The sequence below is a fragment of the Ursus arctos genome, unplaced genomic scaffold, assembly GCF_023065955.2.
Source record: "Ursus arctos isolate Adak ecotype North America unplaced genomic scaffold, UrsArc2.0 scaffold_19, whole genome shotgun sequence".
In the NCBI taxonomy this organism is placed as follows: domain Eukaryota; kingdom Metazoa; phylum Chordata; class Mammalia; order Carnivora; family Ursidae; genus Ursus; species Ursus arctos.
In genome coordinates, this window is record NW_026622863.1 from 43,765,601 (window position 1) to 43,786,864 (window position 21,264).

The following is a 21,264-nucleotide window of genomic DNA, read 5'->3' on the forward strand; positions in this document are numbered from 1 at the left end:
TGAAGGCCCAACTGGTGCATTGTGATCGATGAGAAGGGCTGGTGTGTGTGAGGGGGCGAGCCGGGCTTCCTGAGTCCCTGACGTAATTCCAACCCTATGTTGGAAACGAGGAAATAAGTTTCTGCCTTTGGAGCGGAGTTGGGAGAACAACACTTGGTCTAGGGCGCTTCAAGAGCAGAGGGAATCTGAGCGAGGCTGAGAAAAAGGAAACCCGTTTCTAAGTCGCAGCAATAGCGACACCCGCTGGCCTGTCGCGACAGCTGAAATCCCGAACGCACGCGCTGCATTTACAAAGCTGGGGTTTTTCCACGGTCTAGACGGGGTTAACGGAACGGCTGCGCTCCAGCTCTCCGCGCCGGCGGACCTGGGGGCGGGTTCTGCTGCCTCCTACACCAATCGGGACGCCGAAGGCCCTTAGGGGCTGATTGGTCGGAGCCGCGGCGGGGCGCCGACTGCGCACGCCGCTCCTGGGGCGGGGCCTCCCGCCGGCCAGCAGGGGGCGCGCGCCTGGCGAAGAGGCGACGCTTTCATGGAGGGGGCGGAGGCGGAAGCGCGGGAGGGGGCCGCTGTGGCCCGGGACCTGCTGGCCTTGGGGTAAGGGGAACGGGGTGTGGCTGGGGGTGAGGGCGGGGGTGCAGGAAGGGAGAGGTTTCCCCTCAGAAATTGCTATTGACCTTCCCAATCCCCTCCCGCTGCCTCGGCCCCGCCACAGGTATGAGGGCTTCTCGGGGGCCCCGTCGCTGGGCGCCTCGTGTCCACACTTCAGGGCAATGTGCGCGCGGCTGGTGGCGGAGCTGGCGACTCTGGGCGCCCTGGAGCGGGAGCGAGGGGAGAGCGCGGAGGCGCTGAGGGCCGGCGACGGTACGTGTGGGGAGGGCGGCCCGGAGGGGTGGGGCCGTGGGGGTTGCCGCCGCGCCCTGACTTGTCCGACCTCCTGCAGGCCCCGGCGAGGAGGACGAATTCCTGCGACAGTTGGCCGGCCTGCTGCGGGAGTTGCACTGCCCGGACCGCGCGCTCTGCGGCGGGGATGGCGCGGCGGCGCTGCGGGAACCCGGCGCCTGCCTGCGCCTGCTGCGTGAGCCGGGCTGCGGAAGAGGGAGAGGCTACGGCCTCCAGAGGGGCGGGCTCAGCATAGTCAAGTGAAGCCAGGGTTCGCCCCCAGGGGGCGTGGTCAGACTTGAGGCGGGCGAGAGGGTTCGACGTGGGTGGGGTTAGAATTTTTTTTTTTTTAAGATTTATTTATTTATTAGAGAGAGACAGCCAGCGAGAGAGGGAACACAAGCAGGGGGAGTGGGAGAGGAAGAAGCAGGCTCCCAGCGGAGGAGCCTGACGTGGGGCTCGATTCCATAACGCCGGGATCACGCCCTGAGCCGAAGGCAGACGCTTAACAGCTGTGCCACCCAGGCGCCCCTAGGGGTTAGAATTTTGACCCGAGTGTCTTGAAGTTCAAGTAGGTTGGATTTGATGTAGCCGGCCAAGTGGTCCCGATGTGGGCGGGGTTCGAAGTCCTAGAGGAGGACTGGGTCTCAAAGTAGGTGGAGCTTATCCTGGAGGTAAAGCCAGGGTTCTAGGTGGGCGGAACTAGAAGGCCGGAGTATTGGAAGCCTGGGTTTTGAAACGGATGGAGCTTTTTGACCCCGGTGGGTGGGGTGGCAGCCCTCCTTGATTGCAACGCTTGATTGCAACGCTCCCTTTCCCTTTTAGGCTTTCTCTGCTCGGAGCTCCAGGCTGCCCGCCTCCTTCGTCTGTACCCCCGGCTGGATCCCAGCCCCGCACCGCCCTGTGGGGAAGGGGCAGAGGAGGGAGCTGGCATGGTTCAGGAACTGGTCCTTACCCTCCAGGCTCTGGGGCTACCCAGACCGCCGCCTGGGACAGCCGCCAGCCGGCTGCTGTGGCAGTTGCATGACAAGGTAGAGAGCTGGGTCCCTTCTGCACCGGGGCTACCCCACTTTCCTTGTAGGGGGAGAGTCCTTTCTCCAAAAGCGGTTCTGGCAGGAGTGCCCCAGCCACGGGGATGTTTTTCTAGAGCTGTGACCACCATTCTTGATTCCGAAGCCTGGGTCCTCAGGGCCACGGGGAACTGGAATCCACGGAGAGTACATCTGGTTTCTGCCCGGTCAACCTCGACTCCCTTCTCCCGTCAGATCTCTGAGCTGCTGCCTTCCCTGCCCCCAGGGTTCCTGCAGCCCCTTCTCAGCTTCCCGCTGGATGCACCCAGATGGGTAAGACTGTATAACTGTATGTGAACAGCATCCTCCCCCCAGAGATGGGAGTGAGGGGGACCTCTGGCATGACTGAGACCTTTTCCCCAGGAGGCATTGGAGTCTCTGTGCCAAAGGCTGGGAGATCAGTACTGCTGCCGCCGCTGCCTTCTCCTGAAACGCCTGGACCTCACAGCATCTTCTTTCCACTGGAGTGATCGGGCAGAGGTGTGGGAAAAGGACTTTGGCAGGAGCAGGGAGGCCCAGTTGTGGGGGCTACCACTACAGGAAGGAAGAACAAGGGCCAGGAATATGACCTTACAGCAGGTTCTTAGACTCTTGTAAGGTTTGGGGCTCTAGAATTTCAGGGCCTCCAGGGCATTCTAGAATCTAAAAGGTCTGGGGCATTCTAGAATTCCCAGCTCTGATCTGGGAGTGTCTTCAGAGCTATCCCTCTTATTTAGAGATGTGAGAGGTGAGGCCCTAAGTGGAGGGAGAGATGCTTCCAAGAGGACAGATCCCACCTGGGGAGGGCTCTTAGCCACCTTCTCCATGCCCCCCTCCCCAGGCCCAAGGAGAAGCCATGAAGGCAGTCCTGATCCCAATTCGAGAAGCTCTGACCCCAGAATCAGATGTCTCCATTGCACACATCCTGGCTGCCCGAGCGGACCTGTCTCGTCTTGTCCCAGCCACCAGCAAGGCTGCCCGCCGAGGGACCTGCTGTGCCATCAACAAGGTGGGTGCCTGGGAGTGGGGAAGGGCCCCCACATCCTTGGCCTTCAAACTTGGCTCTCTGGTCCCCTTGTTCATTTTTCTTTCCTGAAACTCAAGTCTGATCAACTCTCAGGTGCTTATGGGCAACGTGCCAGATCGGGGGGGCCGTCCAAATGAGCTGGAGGCTCCCATGCCCAGCTGGCAGAGCAGAAGAGAGGACGGAGGTGGGCGGAAGGCAGGCCGCCAGAACTGGGGTCGCAAGAAGAAGAAGAAGTAAAGGGGGACTGGTGGTTGGGGGGGGTCTTCTGTGATATGCTGATGCCATTGGTAATTCTTGGGGAATCACTTTCAGTTTCTCTTGGCATCTGGCTCCAGGCCCCACATCCCCTGCTCTTAAGGTCCCAAATGTCCTCCCCCCATCCACCACTTAACAACAAGGACCATGTTCTCTGGAAAATAAATTTAATTTATGACAGCTGTAGGACCTGTCTCTGGGGAGGCCAGGTCAGGGGTGTTCAGGTTTGAGGAGGGGTAGGGGTGTCTTTGTCCCCTGGGTCTCAACAGGCCCCTGTTGCTCTGACCCTCATAGTCCTTTGCTGTTTAGCAACACATCTTTCCTTTCTTGTGGGCATGGGGAAGGAGACATGCAGGCATTGGACAAAGAGTTCTCAGGTACCCGCCAGGTGCCAGCCCTGTTCTCAGCACTAGGGATACAACACTGGAAAAATATAGGTTATAAAACCCCTGCTCTTTTGGAGTTGACGATTTCTGGTGAAGAGGAGCAGACATTCAACAAGATAAATAGGTAAAAAGTATAGTTTGCTAGGTGGGTAAAGGACTTTGGAGAAAAACAAGGAAGGGAGAAGCAGGACTGGGGGGTGGATTGCAACTTTGAGTATGGTCAGAGGGGCCTCCCTGAGAAGGCGACATTAGACCTAAGTCCCAAAGAGGGAGCCATGTGGGCCTCTGGAAGAGCATTCCAGGCAGAGGGAACTGCCAGTGCAAAGGCCCTGAGGTAGGAGTATTTTTGGCATGTTCAGGGACCATAGAGGCCAGTGTAGCTGGAGCAGGATGAGTAAGGGGTGAGTGGTGGTAGGTGAGGTCAGAGAGGTGACGGAAACAGATTGTGGGAGGTAGGCTGCAGTGAGGACTCTGGCTTTTCCCCTGAGTGAGAGGGAGGCATGGAAGGGCTCTGAGTAGGGGAGGGACTCAGGTGTTCACAGGCTCCCTGTTCCACCTCTACTCTAGCCTTCTCTCCTGTCTCTGTAACTTAGGCACTCTGCCCAGCCTGTCCGCTCCCCGGCCTGACCCGTGCTGTCAGTGTAGCAAACTGGTAAGGAGCTTCTGTTTTAGAGGCAGACAGAAGACCTGGACTTGAGTCCTGCCTCCAACACTTAGGAGCTCTGCCACCTTGGAGAGCAGCTTAACCTCCCTGGGCCTGTTTCCTCACGTGTAAAATGGAGATGTAAGGAGTTGGTGAGATGATCCTTAAGTCTAGACAGATCCAGCATGAAACTGCACAGATACAGGGTGCGGGGAAAGGGGAGTACAGGTTGTGGCCATTCTGAGGCAAAGGAAGAAAATAACTTTCCGGGTAAGAGATGACAAACTCTTCACTGAAGGCGGTGTGGATGGGAAGGCGGCGGTGTCTTTGGGGGTCCTGCTGGAGGCCGAGTAACAGGACTTGGGACTGACTCTGGGGGAGGTGAGAGACAACAGACCAAAGTGGGGTCTAGGAATTCAGCTTGGAGGACTGAGCGGGCGGCGAGGCGGTCGTTGGGAGGGGCACCTGGAAGGAGGAAGACACTGGGTCATGTGGGGAGGGTGTGGCGTTGAGGAGTCTGGGCTCTGCCAGGGGCAGAGCTTCGCAGAGACTTTGTTTAGTAGACGAATGAAAATTCCTTCGCAGAGACTTTGTTTAGTAGATGAATGAAAATTCCTCTGATTTTTAAACTCATTCTGAAGGTCTCTACCTTAGGATAGTAAGATTTATTCCACTGACACCAATTACAGCTCCTGATGTATTGAGCCTTATCAGTGCCATTTTCTTCTTTTTCCTTTTTTCTCCTCAAAATTCTTTTACTGTTCTAGTGGCTACCCCCGACTCCAACAAATTGAAAATTTTATTTTTCTATCAACATTAGAAATTAACCAGGGTCTGTACCCTCCTGCCCACCCAATTGAGGACTCTTGCACCTTTTTGCTTTCCTGTGCTTCCCCAAGTCTGCCTAGGTTCCCCCAAGCAAATGCCTGGTCTCCCCTGTATTCAGTTGATGGTGGGGTGGCAGTTCCTCCTTACCGTCTCTGGCTCCCAGGAAGGGTGTGGGGGCTCTGTCTGGGTCCAAGCGTGGCAAAGGTGGCACCCTGTTTCAGGTTCCAGGGATAGTGTGTAGGAGAGATTGTCTTCCGAGCCTGTTTGTGGGGTGATAGATGAGAGGGATGTGGGTATGATGAGAAGGGCCTCATGACCTTGGACTTAATCCCCATCCATCAGGCCCCCTTCCCAGGACTGCAACACCCTCGGTCTTACCACAGCTGGCACGGGGAACCAGTGTAGGCGGGACGGGGGCTCCAGGGGGGCTCATGTCACCCTTGGCCCCTGGCCTCTTCTTACACTCCACCTTTACCCGGTCCCTGCAGTGTTTGTGGCAGCACAGCCCACAGTCTGGGGGAAGGTCAGCAGTTAGTGGTCAGAGGTCCGGCCTGTAGGTGCTGGACTCCGTCCCCACCACTGAGGCCTCACTCACCCCGACAGCGGTAGCCTTGCTTGGTGACACCCCATAGCTGGGAAGAGAAAGCAGAATTGGTGACACAGGCTAGGGAGGGGAGAGAGGGCTGTGGATAGGGGTGTGGTTGCTCTCTGGAAGTGTGGAAACCATCTGGTTTGGGAAATTCTCAAGGCTAGAGGCTTAAGTGGGGACGAAAGGAATTTGGGGTTATTGCAAGTTTGGGGGAGTCATCTAGGATATTAGAATTAGGTAGAATCTGGAATTCATGAACTATAAATTCTCTGGGAAGGGATTGTGTCTGTTGTATCTTCTGCTGTGTGCCCCCCTCCGCAGCCCTCAAGTCTAGAACAGCCTGGCACACAGGAGGTATTCTGTGAATAGAAAGTGAATGAAAAGTGGGTTTGGGAAGTAATCCAAGGTTTGTGAAGTAGTCTTGTTTGGAGATTGCGAGATCTGTCCATTATCCAGAGTTTGAGGATGACTTGAATTTGAAAATTATCCAGGGTTTGAATTATCTGGAGTCTAAAGACTTGGAAATGGATTCTGTTTGGAGATAATCCACCCAGGTGTGTACAGTATGTAGGGTTTTAGATACCCATACGTTGGCAGTGATTCAGGATGGAGATACTGGGGATTTGGGCATTATCTAGACTCTGGGCATAGCCAGTGTTTAGGGTTTATATGGGATGTGGGGATTATTTGAGACTGGGGGTTTTCTGGAATTTGGTGATCATCTGGGGCTTGGGGACTGGGAGCCCTCCAGGGCAGGGCTGGCCTTCTGAACCCAGGCTGTGAGGAGTCAGGACCCGGGACTCTCCAGGGGAGATGGGCCCTAAGGCTGATCGAGGGGCAGGGTGCTTACGAAGCCACTGCAACTATCACAGAAGGTGGGCTTGCGGAAAGTGACCTCCTGGAAGTTGTGCAGGAAGGCCAGGCCCAGCTTGGAGCAGATGGCGCTGGCCCGGAGCAGGTAGCCCGTCAGCTCTTCTCGGCTGTAGGAGCCATTCCTAGGGGCAGAGAGTGCACCTCAGTGTGCCTGGCCCCTTTCTCCCGGGAGTCCTGGCAGCCCCAGCAGCCTCATCTTTGGGGGACCTCAAAGTCCAGAGTACTTACCCCTGGCGGGGCGGTGGGTGAAGCCCATGGCAGGCAAAGGGGAAGTTGCCTGAGAGTCGCTCAAAGTCCTCCTGGGAGATGGTTCCTCGGCCTTCAGGGTCGTAATTCTTGAACACAGACTTCAGAGGAGTATAGGAAGGAGAGGGGAAGGCCAAACCATGATCCTCATGGTCTTAGATCTCCTCTGGGTCAGGACTGTATAGATACCTTCCTTCCTGGCCCTCAATGGCCAGGCCGCACTCCCCTCCTTACCTCCACCAGCTGCTCCACGTGCCGACCCAGGGTGGCCCTGTCGGGCTTGGGTGTCACACCAGGGGCCCACTCCACCACCAGGGGCGCTTTGAAGGGGGAGGGTGGCTGGGGCAGGGACAGAGGGGCACAGTTAGTCAGTGCGTGGCCTTGGGCTGGTATGGGCAGGGGTCAGGGGTCAGTTCTCACCAGACTCTTGGGACAGCGGGGCTCCCGGGCGTAAGAAAGCTCATAGATCTCATCCTCCGTGTAGAAGAGATCCAGGGAAAGCTGGGGGTGGTGGTGGGGAGGGCGTTAGAGATCCTCATCTCCATCCTCCTGCCTACAGCCTGCACCCTGCCTGGATCCCCACTTCATCCTCTTCCCAAAGCCCCTCTTCTCTGGGGACTCCTAGGCTCCTCTGTCCCACCGAGCCACCATTCTGTCTCCACACCCCCATTCCCCAGTCCAGAAATGCCATCTTCTCACTGAGGCTTTTTTTTTTTTTGGAGTCCTATTTAAAATTGTAAACCCCTATTACTTTCCTTGCTGGTTTCTACTTTAGTTTTCACTATTAGCACTTATCCTCTGAAAGACCATATGATTTACTCATTTACTTTGTTTTATTGGCTGTCTCCCCTACTGGGAAGTCAGCCCCACAAGAACAGCAGTTTTTTTCCTGACGCGCTCACTGCTGTGCGCCTAAGTGCCGAAAGTAGTGTCTGGCTCACAGCAGGTGCTCAATAAATATTTGGGTTGATGGCCTTCTAGAGTCAGCAAAGCATAGAGCCCTGGGCACTAATCATCTTAGGGCAAGGCCAGCTTCCCAGGCAGGCCCCACACTTGGAAGGGCCCCACTTCATTTAATGCCCTGCTGTCCCCATCTTGAAATTCTGAAGAATTTTGAACAGAGAGGCCCACATTTGCATTTTGCACCAGGCACTGCAAATTACATAGCTGGTCGTATCTTGGGGTCCGGAAATCAGTCTTTGACTCCATGGCCTTCAGAATCCCAGTCTCTGTCAATTCCTAGCTTCTTGGGCAGGGCAGGAGAATATATATATTATTATTTATATTATATAAATAGAATACAGCCAGAATCCCACACTCCCAGTCAGAGGATGTAGTGTGGTGGTTAACATGTGCTAACACAGGCTCTGAGGCTGACCTGCTTGGGTTCAAATCTAGGTTTTACTGCTGGGGGGCAGCAGACCAGTGAGTTCACCTTGTGGACCTCAGTTTCCCAATCTGTGTAATGGGCACAACAAGGATGCGGGCCTTCCCGCACCCAGAACCGGAAATGTCCTCAGCCTGCAGGCTGGGTCTCCGGGAGCGCAGGCCGGGCGGGGCGGGCAGCTCACCGTGAGCAGGTGCAGCAGGTCCTCGCTGGCGCCGCACGGGGGGTGCTGCCTCTGGAGGGCTGCCAGCTCCTGCAGCCGCAGGTAGAGGTTGTTGAGTTTGGGTAGGTGCAGGCGGCCGTCAGGCAACCGGTCGGGCTGAGCCTCATGCAGGGACACCAGGTCTTTGAGGTGCACGCCCAGTACAGGCAGCCGGAAGCCAGTGCAGTCAGCCCAGGTGCGGCGATAGCGGGCGTAGTTGTTGTGCGCAGCAAGCAGCTCCGACAGCTCTAGAAGGGCCTGTGCAGGGAGGGGGCATATTACAGGAGGGATGTAATGAGGGAGGCCCTCTTGGCCCCCTGGAGGGGAGCATCCTGGCAGCCTTCCGTTTGAGTTCTGGACTCCCAGAGGCCTAGTGGCGTTTTGGACATCTCCCAAAGCCCCTCCATGTCCCACCTTGGCCTCAGCATCCCTCCCCCCCCAACTGCTCTTCCTTTTGGGTCCCCATCTCAGAAAAGCTCCATAGCCCCCATTCCCCAGGCTAGAGTGATTTTTTTTCCAAAACTGAAGTCTGATCATGGGTGCTGTCATCATTACCAAACCTTTCCTAGCTCCCCATTGCCCTCTGGATGAAGCCCGGACACCTTAGTACAGTTTGCCAGTCTCAGCGGGACCTTCCCCCTGGGCACCTCCAGCCTAATTTCCTGCCAGATCCGGACCTCACACACTAGACTCATGAATAACTCACTCTCCCCATGCACCTCCCGGGACACGCCTAACCTGTGCTCCTCCCATGAGTGGCCTAAATTTGGTGTCCTTAGGGGCATCATTTCAGTCCCCACCTGGACTACAAGTTCTCTGCTACCTTCTCTTTCATCTGTCTCCCTCCAGTCCTGCTCAGGACTGGAAACAGAGAGTGGAGAGGGGTCAGCATGATGCGTGCATGGTTGAAGAGGCAAGAAGAAAGGCAGAGGAGGACAATCTGGGGTTCTGTCCCATTTGGAGAAGGTCTCCAGGTGGCGCCAGGGCCCCTGAGTAGGGATAGAGGGGATTGGGGAAAAGTGTGGGGGTTCAGGATAATTGATCGCTGGAACTCTGGGGAGAATAGTGGGGGCTCACCTTGGTGCTGTCAGGGCTCAGGTGGGCATGGGAGTCCTTGAGTCTGGAGATGGCACTGTGACACAGGCCCCCCGTGACGGCCATCAGTGTGTTGAAATTCTGTAGCTGGTGGAGCCTCTAGGAAGGAAGAGTGATGCAGGTGGGTATCACATGGAGGATAGGCAAAATGGGGGTTCCCATGACTGCATCCCAGCTGAACTGGGGACTCAGGCATGTGTGGGTATGGTGTCAGGCAGGAGTGGGTGTGTCAGGAAGGAGTGGGCCACAAGCGGGTATATGGGCATTACATGAAGGGTCAGGCAGGTGATAGGCTGATATGAGGTCCGAAAAAAGTGGGGGGGGGGGGTCAGGCAAGTGTGAGGAGTTAGGTTTGGGGACTAGACAGGTGTGAGAGATTTGGACAGATGTCAGGTGACAGACACCTGGGGGTCAGACTGCTCTGAGAGTCAAGTGAAGACGGCCTGGGCTCTGGGCCGGAGTAGGAGGAGTTAGGAGCCAGGTAGAGATGAATGGGGCCGGAGTGAAAATGAAGGGTCATGAGTGTGGGGTCAGCTGGGAATCAGGGGCAACTGCCTCATCTTCCCCTTTTTCAAATTTGCAGGGCAGAGGTCGCAGTGGGGAGGGGGTGGAGCCAGAGAGGAGACCCCGGGCAGGCGCTAGAACCTCCAGGTCCGCGGGGCTGCATAGGCCAAGCAAGGGGGTGGAAGACGCGAGAGGAAGGGCGTGGCCTGCGAGGAAGTACGCAAAGGGGCGTGGCCACGGTGGGGGAAGGAGGCTTCCTTTTTCTCTAGAAAGGAGGGAAGGTATCTATTTAGGGAAGGGGAAGAGAGAGGTTGTGACACCGTGGGGCTGGGCCAGGGAGAAACCTGACGTGATGGGGAGGGAGGCATGCAGTCTGTCCCGAAGGGACGGCTGGGGCCTAGAGACCAAGGTGGAGGGTGACGCAAACGTGGGGGCCTGCCAGAGACGCTTTCACTGCCCTGTGGACAGAATATTCAGGCAAGGGGGGACGTCGTCAACGGCTACGTCTAGGACCAACTGGGGGGCCAGCGCGGGTTCGACATGTTGATATCAAGGCCAAGGAAGAAATGCAGTCACAGTCCCGGGTTAGAACCTCAGGACTGGGACCTCGGGGGCGGAGTCGGGGTGGGCGGGGTCAAGGTGTGGTTGACGTCACCGCCAGGGCTGGTCAGCTGTGGAGGTGATAACTGCGCTCGGCGGTTCCCTCAGCCCCTCCGGGCTGGCCTCACCTGTGCCACCTGGATGAACTTGTCCAGCACCTGCGCGCGCTGTGCCGGCCCGGGACGGCTCAGCACCATGACCTGCACCCAGCGGGACACGCTGTTGCTGAGCCCTACGGATCCCTCCAGGGCCGGGCAGCCCCGCACGGAGCCCTGCAAAACGTAGCCCCGCAGGTCCTGGGGCTGAGGGTGAGGTGGGCGTCAGGGTGGGCAGTGGCGCGTCGGCCTTGCCCTCACACGCCCATCCCCCCAGCAGTTGCGACCTCTGAGGCCCTAGTCTGGCTGTCATATGTCCTTGACGTCACCGTGGCCCTCTCCCTCTGAAGAGAAATATTTAAATAAAGTCAGGCACTGTTCTGAGTCCTCTGTCCTAGTAGCTAATTTAATCCTCACATCAACTCTACGAAGTGATTACCATACTATATTATTCGCATTTTAGAGATGAGGCCGTTGAGGCACAGAGAAAATAATCTGTCCTGGGTCACACAGGTGTGAACCCAGTCTATTGCTCATGACTGTATACCTGACTGGTATACAGTCAGCAAAAGGAAGCATGACGAAGAGGACATGAAAGCAATTTCTATTTGTTCTGCTCAGGGGGTCAACATTCCATACCTACATGTACCGCAGCCTGTCTGCTGTACATGTACTGTTCATGCAGTACATGAACAATCAGGAAATTTCCACATTAAGGAAGGGGATCACTGCCTTCCCTTGAAGTGGTGACGGCAACAGCTAATACTTATATATCGGTGGAAGCATATGAAATTATCATTTGGGTAGGTAAAATATGGCAATTTCAAATCGTTCTACCAGGTAGCATTCACTCTGGACCAGACATTGATCCTATGAGGCAGGAAGTGTTAAATTCCCCTTTTTACAGATAATGGAACCGAGGTACAGTGAACTTAAATGCTTCTCAAATAAATGAATAATCAATAAAATATTTTGAGCACTTACTATGTGCCAGGCACTGTGACAAGCATTTTTTTTAAGTAGGCTCCACGCCCAGTGTGAGGCTTGAACTCATGACCCTAATATCAAGACCTGAGATCAAGAGTCAGTCAGATGCTCAGCCGACTGAGCCACCCAGGTGCCCCCCAACAAGCATTTTTAAATGGACATATTAATTTAATTCTGCCAACCATGTAATGAAGTATTATGACCTCCATTTTATAAATGAGAAATCTTGAGTCCCAGAGAGGTTGAGAAACTAACTCAAAGTTACACAGATAAGGAAGGGCTGATGGTTTTGAACTCAGGGGCTCTGTCCTCAGCCTGCTTAACTCATTTTCCCGAACCTTCTAGCACCCATGTTTGAGAGTTTGAGATCCCTGCCCCATATCCATGTAGGGGTCCTCTGAACCTTGCTAGGCTCCATCCCACTCCCAGTCATTCCCTGCTGGGGGAAGGGACTCCTCACCGTGATCGCCTGGAAGGACCGGAACTCCAGATAAGTGAGATGCTGAGCCAGCTCCCCCGTCTCCAGGTGGTCGAAAAGCAAGGACACTTTGCGCTTTTTGCCTAAGCCTGGGCTGCTCATGGGGGGCGGGGGGCCAGGGCCACCTGGGCTCAGGCTGGGGGGATAGAGGGCAGGGTATTGGAGGGGTACAGGGTGGAGGATGTGGGGGTGAGGAGGGAGATGGCAGAATGGGGGTGAAGAGTGACCGACTCACAGGTTGGAGGAGTCTCCCAGGCTCCTCTGGGCCGAGTTGCCCTCCTGCTCCACAGTGGCCCAGAAACGACCTATAACCTCTTCTAACTGAGGCTCTTGGTGTACCGTCTCAGGGTGTTGGGTCAGCCAGTATCTGAAGGTGGTGTAGAGATGGTGGGATGAGGCTGGGGTGGGGGTGGGGAGGGTCTCTAAAAGGGGTCTCTTGGGCTGAGGAATTTCTAGGTGCCAGACTAGGGGTCTCTAGGAGTAGGACTGGGGGCCTCTAACCACAAGCTTGGGAATCAATGAGAGATAAACTGGGGGGATCTCTTGGAGGTGGAATTGCTAGGAAACAGGATAGTGGGGGGCAGGTCCCAAGAACTAAGCTGGGGCCTCTGAGGGGTGAGATTTTTGGAGAACAAGGTGAAGGTGTCTTAAAAGTTAGGCCAGGGTATGTGGGGGTTGAGGGAGCAGAGCTGAAGGTCTCTGGGCATCAGCTATGAGAGGGTCTCTAGGATTTGGTCGTGGGTCTCTAAGAGTCGGAAAGGGTTCTAAGGAGCAGAACTGGGAGGGTCCTGGAAACCAAACTAGGGCTGTCTCAGAAGTGGTATTTGGAGGAGCAGGGCTTGGTGGGTTTGTGGGGAATCGGTCTGGGGAATCTCTGGGAGGTATTTTTTGGGGGTAGGGAACAGGATGGGGGTCTTGGGTCATGGGGGTGGAGGTCTTGGCCCAGCCCTACCTGACCAGGTGACAGATCTGCAGCCGCCTCTGCTCCTGTGTGTTCCCTGTGGCCTCCTGGTACTTGAGTTCTGGTCAAGGTTCTGATGTCCAGCATCCCAGAGCTGCCTGTTCACCCTGTCCCCATCTCCCAGATTCTCACATCTCTGCCCTCTCCCCTCCACCCCCTGCTCATGGCCTTGGGAGGATATAAGGTCAGCAGACGGGCAGCGAGGTGGGCAGAAGGCAGCACCCAGCTGTGCATGGCCAGTACCATGTTGAGAATGTGGTCCCCACGGCGCAGGCTGCCAGCTGAGTCTGGGAGCAGGAGAAGGGGACTCTCTCGGAATGGCTCCTGGGCAAGAGACTACACGGTCCCCAGAACCCGTCGGATAGGCTGGTTCAAACTCCAGCTCTACCTGTTTCTCCCTGCATGAACTAGGGCAAGCAACTTGGCCTCCTGGCCTCCTGAGGGTGTCTCGGTTTCCTTGTCTGTACTGGGCATAGACCAGCACAGCACCTGGCAAGTCATGGTGTAGATGGAAATAGCATCAGACCTCCTCCCCCTCCGCATCTCAGGAAAAATAAATGCACATGTTGCTCTTTTATCCCGAATGTAGTGATTGGTTCCACACACCTTTGCTACCATTTTATAACCCCGCCCCCCCAAAAACCCTGAGGCCTTGAGAGAAATGGCTGCTCCTACCATCTCAGGACTGGGGAGGCTGGCCAGTGAAGGGGACACTCACCGAAGGACTGAATGCATTTCTCCAGCAGCTCATCTTCACTGCAGCCGCCCTCATTCAGCATGCCCAGAGCCATGGAAGCCATGACCTTGCTGATTTCCCGGGGGCTGGGGCACGTCTTGTGGCGCCGGGCCTGTCGGGGCCGGCCCCGCCCCCCTGTCTTTCCTGGGCATTCCTGGTGAGACTTTCTGTGGGCACACCCCCCCAGGGAATCATGGGAACCCCTTCCTTTGGGCAGACCCCCAGAATTCTTCTTGAGCCCAAAACCCCAAGGCATCATGGGGGAAAACCCCTGGAGAATTCCAAATCATGGGAGCCTTCTCCTACAGGTAAACTCAAAGGGTTACTCCTGCCCCTTCAGGGAATCAGGGGAAAAGACTCTCAAGACCACCCTGAACCCCCAGGAAATCATGGAGAAGAAGACCCCAGGATTACTAAGGAACCTCCAGGGAATCATAAGAACCCCTTCCTCCAGGCATTGACCCTAAATTCCCCTTGACTGTATAGTCCCAAGGCTATTATGGAGAGACTTCCTGTTGGCAGAACCCTGGGATGACTCTTGACCTCCCAGAGAATCATGGGAAAAGACCACCACCCCACCCCTCATCCCCTCAACTCCCCCAGTCATTCCTCCTACTCAGGTTCTGCCTTCAGGGAGACTTCTCAGAATTCCCCTTTGCTCTCCAGTGCTGGTCCCTCCTTCCACCAGCCCTCATGAAAGCAGCAGACCCCCGAAATTCCATCTGTCCCTCCGCTCTGAGCTGGACCCCTTATTAAGGTGACAGACCCCTCCCCCAAGCCAGTACTTGGATAGGACCTGAGTCTTAGCCACCAGCCTGGGTCCCTAGGTTTGTAGAGAAGATATGGGTGCAAAGTGGCCTCACCAGGGCTCTTCAGAGCTGGGCAGGGTCCCTGTGGTGAGGCAGCTTCAAGGAAAGTTTAAAAATAACCCTCGCTCTGCCTTGTGCCTCCCTGAGGCTCGTGTTCCAGTTGGGGAAAGAGGGTAATGAAGAGACAGGGATGGTGGAGGAAGGAGGGAGCAGAATCCAGGCTGAATGGGCTTGGCTTCCACAAGGGTTAGACAAAACGGGATTAGAGAAATTTATGTTGGCTGTGTGACTGTGTGCTAGTCACTTAATGTCTCTGGGCTTCAGTCTCCTCACATGAAAAATGAGAGTCATCCTTGGGCCTTCCCCAGGAATTTATTATGAACATTCAATGCCTTGCTCTTCAGAAGTGCTAATTAAGGGACTTAGTTTGGGGCGCCTGGGGGGCTCAGTCGGTTAAGCGTCTGCCTTGGGCTCAGGTCATGATCCCAGGGTCCCGGGATGGACCCCCGAGCCCCACATTGAGCCCCTCACCGAGCCCTGCATCTAGCCCTGTGTCAGGCTTCCTGCTCAGCGGGGAGTCTGCTTCTCCTTCTCCTTCTCCCTCTCCCTCTGCCCCTGCTTGGGCTCCTCTGCATGTGCTCTCTCTCTCTGTGTCTCAAATAAATAAAATTTAAAAAAATAATAAGGGTCTTAGTTTGTTCAGGCTGTTAAGTGGCCAGAGATGGGAAAGTCAAACTTGAGATACAGAGAAAGTGATGGGGCAAACTAGAATCCAGGCCTGGGGTACGGAACAAGAGCAGAAGTGGGGAGCCCCTCATCACAAGGGTACTGCCATGTCCCTGGTGTGTCCTAAGGGTCCAGGGAATCATTCCTGAGTGTTCCTGGGCTGTCATTTACTGAGTCATGAGTATGTGCTGGGCAGAGGCTTGAGCGCCTGTCTAACTCAGTGGTTCTCAAAGCATGGTCCAACTGATACCACCAGCATCACCCGGAAACCTGATAGAAATACAAATTCTCAGGTCCCGCCAGAGACCTACAGAATCAGAAACTTTGGAGGTGGGCCTGGCCTTCTGCCTCTGTGTGTGTGTGTGTGTGTGTGTGTGTGTGTGTTTTAAAGATTTTTTACTTTTAAGTAATCTCTATCCCCATTGTGGGGCTCGAACTCACAACCCTGAGATCAAGACTTGCGGGCTCCACCAACTGAGCCCGGCCGGCGCCCCGAGGGCATGCTCGAGCTTGAGAACCACTGGTCTAGACTGTTCTCACTGAGGACTTTCCGATCCCTCTGAGGAGGGACTATGATTATTCTATTAACAGAGGAAGAAACTGGGGTACAGAGCAATTAAGTGACTCACCTAAGGTCACACAGCCAGAAAATGAGGTAGCCAAGTCTCCACCACTAAACTGCTGGATATTACGGGGAGGGGACCCCTTTGCCCATCTGAGACATGCCAGAGAAGGCTGGAGGAGCTACCCAGGCTAGCTACCCAGGAGCTACTCAGCCACCATCGCCCCCGTGAGGACAGGAAAGCAAGCTTGTCCAGGTCATAGGAAGCCTGTTCCAGAAGCTGCAAGGCTTTTACCTGTGGACTGTCTGCTCCCCGTAGTGCCTGGAGCGGCCAGGAGGGTTTAAGAGGCAGGGGAGCCGCCTTGCCCTGCGTCACACTCCCCTCCCCAGGGGCAGGGCCCTGCAGGAACCTGGAGCTTCCCCTTCTAGGAGCAGGGGGCAGCAAGGGAGCGACCGTGATGGGAAACCGGGAAAAGCCCAGGGAGGACAGAGACACCCATTCTAGGGAGCAAGGAAGAGTGGGGGCGGGGCAGAAGGGGCTAGAGAGCAGCTGAAACTCCAGAGACAGCGAGGATGAGCCCCAGATGCTCAAACACACAGCCCCAGCCCTAGCAGCTCTGGACTCCCTGAAGTACTGTTCACCTGGTGCCCCCTGCTCCTGCTCCTGGAGCCCGACCGCCACCGGCTGCCTTAGGACTCCCCAGCCAGGGGCCCAGGGGCTCAGGGCACTCCTGATCTCCTTGGGGAGGGTCCTCTCACCTCTTGCTGTCTTTCCTGTTCATGTTTCCTGGTGGGGGGAGGGGGTCTTGCAAGAGTCTGGCTCAGGTCTTCCCCCTCCCCAGTGCTCCAGCTTCTTAGCCCCTTGGGAGCTGGGGCCTCCTCTGTGCTAGGGAAGGAAAGAGGAACTGCCCCTCCCCACCCAGCCCCAGGCCAGGGGGAAGGAAGAGGCTGGGGAGAGACCAAAGGTCCCCCCTCCCCCACATGGGGATCCCTTCAGGCTGAGGTTTCCGGTGCTGCCGGCCCCCACCCCCAGTCGCCCAGCGGGCTCTCTCTATCTCCCCCATCTTTCGGTCTCTAGACCCGTGATTCTCTGTTCTATCACTGCTTCAATGAGAGCAGTTGTTTTAAAAGTATGGCTATTATGACACATTTATGTAAAAACATGTACTTAGAAAGTCCACATTTCTGTAAGGATATATTCATGTATCTAAGACACAAAGGTTTGAATGGAAAGTCACAAGATATAATATTTTGTATATTTCTTCTTATGTTTCTTTTATTCCTGGTTTCATTTTAATAACACCATTTGTATCCCAGAAAACATTTTCACTTTATTACTTTTGTTGTAACAAACGCTTATGTAGTGCCTACTGTATACCACACAATGCTCCAAGGGCTTTTAAAATACTAGCTCGTTTCATCATCACACAGTCTTAAAGACTGTTATCTTATTATGAAAAACATTATAGGTGGAGTAAACCCTCCAGGGCCCCATCCCCCCTTAGGCGGGGGTGACCAATATCACACATTGTTGGGTTTCATTTGATCTGTTGGTTGTGCGTTTGTTTAGGTACGTAAATACGTGCTCATAGAAACACAGACTTTTCTTTTGAGTATGTGTGGGTTTTTTTTCTTTTCCTTTAATGTGTCAGGCTTGTCATTTGTAAATTGTACAAAAAAAGCACAAATCCTTGACTTGTGATAAGCTGAGCATATCTACGTGACAGTGACAACTTTGAGAAACAGAACATTTCCATCCTGCCCAAACCCCCTGCACAAGCACCATCCCAGCCCTGCCTCCCGAAAGTTGCCCCTAGCCTGATTTCTAGCAGGGTAGTTTTGCCCAGGGTTTGAGTTGCTTATACATGGAATAATTTATTGTGTCTGATTTCTTCCCCTTAATAATCATGTTTTTGTGATTCTTGCATGTTACACTTCGTTGTAGGTATTCCTTTGGGTTCCTGCATCGTGTGACTATTCCACGCTTTCTTGAGCAATTTTCCTGTAATGGACAGGTGACTTGCTTCCAGTGTGGGGCTATTGTGAATAAGGCTGCCGTGAATCTTCTAGCACCTGGTCTTTGGCTGAACGTTCAAGTGTGCAGTCCTGTAGGTAGGTACCCAGGAGTGGAATAAATGGGTCATAGTAGTTAATATGCTTCTGCCAAACCTAGGGTATTAGTCAGTAATTCAACCAGAGCTCTCTTAGAAGTATATTTTTACTCCTTTCTTCTTTTCACTACAAGAAGTCACCGTGGATTTTTTTTTTCATGCCAGAACATTTAGACAAGCAGAGAGCTCATGCTGTTTAACTTTTTCCTGACATGACCTACCATATAGTCTCAGGCCCTCTCTCTCTGTCTCTCTCTTCCTCTCCCTGCCTTTTTACCACAACCCCCCCCACTGCCCCCAACTCATCAAGTCTCAAGTGGTGCTGTCCGTATCTCAGCCCATCTCCCCCGCACCTGCATCGCACGAGGTGATGTAACACTGCTGGCTGAGCGGAGCTTGTGGTGTTTCCACACCCCCACCCCCACCCTCGGCACCCAGAGAAGCCTCAGGAAGGGAGGTCGGTACAAGCGTCCCCCTCAAGGCCTACAGGGATGGTTACTACCCCCAATAACACCATCAACCACAAAGGAAAAAGGCTTCTGAAGCAAACCACAAAAATTTACAAGGCATATGCATTTGACAATATCAGAATAAAGATTTCTTTTAATGAGGACACTATGGGACAAATAGATGAGATGACAGAGTGGGAACAGGTATTTACAATGTCTAAAATCAAAGAGAAATTAACCTTTAGAAGGGTGACAGGCACAGCTGCAAGTCAGCAAGAAAAAGAGACAGCAAGTCTGATAGAAAAATGGGCCAGGAGTGTGAGCAAATGACCAGGAAACCCCAAGACTCTGACAGGCACCTGAGAGGATGCTAGACAAGCTTGGTAGCTGATCAAGGAAGTGCAAATTAAAACAACAGTGAGTCATCCCACTGGTCTGGCAAAGGTTGGGAGTTGGAAAATGTCAAGTGCAGGTTGGGGATGTGGGGCTCTGGGAACTCTGATTCCCAAGAGCCACTTGGCACAACTTAGTCAAATTCAGTTAGCTCCTGGGTGTGTGTACCGGGACATTTGCTCCCAATCCCATAAAGGGACATATAAGGTTCTTTCTATGAGCTAGGGGCAGCCTGGGTGTCACCCCAAGAGGAGAGTCACCAGGAAGTCCTGCAAAGCCCCACAAGCCCAGAACGATGTCCACAGAGCAACATGGGTAGGTCTTAAAACACCTCATGATGACTGACAAAAAAAAAAAAAAAAAAAAAAAACGCTATTAATATCTTATGATATAATGCACAATGACACAGAATAATTTTGTTATACGTAAAACTCTAAGGAAAAATTTAATATTTAAGATGCAAGCATGCATGATATAATGTATATAGATAAACATAATTACATTGCATTGTGTCATCGTATTAGCCTAAATGTATAATTATATAATTATGCATTATATAATTCAGGAATATGATACAAACCTATGTGTTGTATATGAAATTGTATCAATATATCAATATTTAAGTATATGACATACCAACCTATTCTACATTTGACATTTTTTAACAAAAGATTTATTTTAGAGAGAGAGTGAGCGAGCACAGGGAGGGGCCGAGGGAGAGAGAGAAACTTTAGTGGACTCCGTGCTAAGCTCGGAGCCCCACACGGCTCATGACCCTGAGATCATGACCTGAGCCACAACCAAGAGCCAGAGGCTTAACTGAGTGCACCACTCAGGCACCCCTATACATTTAACATTTTATGTATAATTTTATTGAACTGCAAGATACTGTTTTGTATAACTTAATAGATACCATTACATGTTAATAATTTTAATATTATCAATAAGTTACCTGTGTCGGTAAGTTACCATATCATAGGCTTTAAAAGGTTTCCTCATGGGATCTTCCCCATGACCCCTCCCCCAGCCATGTAGGGATTATTCCAAATTAGCCCAACTGACAGATGAGGAAACTGAGGCCCAGAGGCACGAAGGTGTATGCCTGGCAGGAGGCCCCGGCATGTGTGGTGCCCTGCACTGGGCCTCCAAGCCTCACGGCTGCCTGTTTTACAGAACTGCAGAGGCCAGTGTCCAAGCTCCAGCCAAGCTCCCCAGAGCCAGGGGTGGGGAGGTGGGGGCAGTGCGCCTTCAGGCCATGGAGGGCCCTAAGCAAGAAAACAAGGAGGAGCTGCTTACCCATCTCAGGGTCTGTCCTATTTACAAAACCCAGGGAGCTCATCTGCATAAAGGGGTGGCCCTCAGTGGCTCAGGCAGCCCCTGGGGAGAAGGAAGGTTAGAACTCTGGGGGGGGGGGGGAGTCCGGCCCTGTGGAATTGGGTTTTTGTTATAATTCAATTTTATTATGTATCAAGACAATAAAGTGGAATGCATAAGAACCCTGGCACTAGGTTCAGACCCTTTGCTCAGCCTCCGTGTGACCCAGGCAAGTCACTCCACCTCACTGTCCTCAGCTTTCCTCATCTGTAAAATGGGCACCAGAAGGCTACTGACTTCATAAGATTGTTTTGAGAACTACATCATTCATTCAGGTCCTTAAAATTATACATGGTGAGGACTATGCATTTTGATTTCCTCTTCTAAATAATGTGAATAATAGCAGGATTGTCCTGACAACTAAATGAGATGCAGTAAAAATATCTTTGTTTGGGGCCTCAAATACAACAGGTGCACAAAAGACGTCGGCTATGGCTATTATTCCTGCCTCAAAAGATTTGATGACGACGACGATGATGATGTTGTAAGCAACACTTACAAAATAGCATTTACTGTGCATTGGTACTCTTTCAGTGCTGTAAATAAATGATCTCATCTAATCCTTGCAAAGGCCCTGTGAGCTAGGTATTATTGATATACTCCTTACCAACTGGGGAAACTGAGGCACGGAGCGGGGATGTGACTTGTCCGAGGACACATAAGGGAGTGGCAAGACTGTGATTCAGATCCAGACTGGCTCAGAGTCCTTGCTTTTAATCACTAAGTATGGTGCTTTTTAAAGTCGGGAGACCGTGGTGTGCCTCCCAGCTCAGCTGCTGGCATCAAGCAGAGGCTTCCTAGCTCAGCGCCTCAATTTGCTCCGTGTGAAATGGGAGAATGACCTTCCTTACCATGGAAGTGGAGAGGAGGCAGCTACATTCCAGACGCTCCCCCTACATCCCACGCCACCTACGGGTACCTCCTGCCAAGGTTTGGGGTCTGCGGGTGGGGCTTCGGTGAGGGGGCGTGGCCTTGGACGTCCTGGCCCAATGGGAACCCGGGGGGGGCGGGGACCTCCTC

At 53.6% G+C, this 21,264-nt stretch overlaps 2 protein-coding genes across 5 annotated transcripts; one reads left to right on the forward strand and one right to left on the reverse strand.

Moving 5' to 3' along the window:
* The first annotated feature begins 494 nt into the window (after positions 1 to 494).
* FAM98C (family with sequence similarity 98 member C) lies at positions 495 to 20,828 on the forward strand. Of its 4 annotated transcripts, XR_006408060.3 has the most exons (9): positions 495 to 594; positions 713 to 861; positions 941 to 1,075; positions 1,705 to 1,910; positions 2,145 to 2,222; positions 2,313 to 2,429; positions 2,770 to 2,937; positions 17,863 to 18,029; positions 20,656 to 20,828. XR_006408060.3 is itself a non-coding variant. In XM_044378131.3 (8 exons), the coding sequence occupies exons 1-8, from the start codon at positions 530 to 532 to the stop codon at positions 17,908 to 17,910; spliced, it is 966 nt and encodes a 321-aa protein (XP_044234066.1). In that variant the 5' UTR covers positions 495 to 529; the 3' UTR covers positions 17,911 to 19,235. The 4 variants fall into 4 exon arrangements, 3 of the variants coding, with proteins under 3 accessions (XP_044234066.1, XP_026338173.1, XP_026338174.1); XM_044378131.3 differs by lacking the exon at positions 20,656 to 20,828 and having other exon boundaries at positions 17,863 to 19,235; XM_026482388.4 differs by lacking the exons at positions 17,863 to 18,029; positions 20,656 to 20,828 and adding an exon at positions 3,049 to 3,390.
* RASGRP4 (RAS guanyl releasing protein 4) lies at positions 3,364 to 16,834 on the reverse strand. The gene is made up of 17 exons (XM_044378132.3): positions 16,677 to 16,834; positions 13,803 to 13,987; positions 13,253 to 13,371; positions 13,076 to 13,137; positions 12,359 to 12,490; positions 12,106 to 12,259; positions 10,692 to 10,865; positions 9,442 to 9,558; positions 8,347 to 8,622; positions 7,196 to 7,276; positions 7,010 to 7,114; positions 6,758 to 6,876; positions 6,507 to 6,651; positions 5,663 to 5,699; positions 5,446 to 5,580; positions 5,215 to 5,327; positions 3,364 to 4,704 (listed from the first exon to the last, which is right to left on the reverse strand). The coding sequence occupies exons 1-17, from the start codon at positions 16,697 to 16,699 to the stop codon at positions 4,648 to 4,650; spliced, it is 2,034 nt and encodes a 677-aa protein (XP_044234067.1). The 5' UTR covers positions 16,700 to 16,834; the 3' UTR covers positions 3,364 to 4,647.
* Positions 20,829 to 21,264: the final 436 nt, after the last annotated feature.

Excerpts from the sequence above, each read along its gene's own strand:
- FAM98C (XM_026482388.4), top strand. The coding sequence starts at position 530 with ATGGAGGGGGCGGAGGCGGAAGCGCGGGAGGGGGCCGCTGTGGCCCGG. Across the intron at positions 1,076-1,704 it reads CGCCTGCCTGCGCCTGCTGC|GCTTTCTCTGCTCGGAGCTC; the intron begins GTGAGCCGGGCT and ends TTTCCCTTTTAG. Across the intron at positions 2,430-2,769 it reads ACTGGAGTGATCGGGCAGAG|GCCCAAGGAGAAGCCATGAA; the intron begins GTGTGGGAAAAG and ends CCCCCTCCCCAG.
- RASGRP4 (XM_044378132.3), bottom strand. The coding sequence starts at position 16,699 with ATGAACAGGAAAGACAGCAAGAG. Across the intron at positions 13,988-16,676 it reads AACAGGAAAGACAGCAAGAG|AAAGTCTCACCAGGAATGCC; the intron begins GTGAGAGGACCC and ends GTGTGCCCACAG. Across the intron at positions 5,328-5,445 it reads GGTTCCCCGTGCCAGCTGTG|GCTCGGAAGACAATCTCTCC; the intron begins GTAAGACCGAGG and ends CCCCACAAACAG.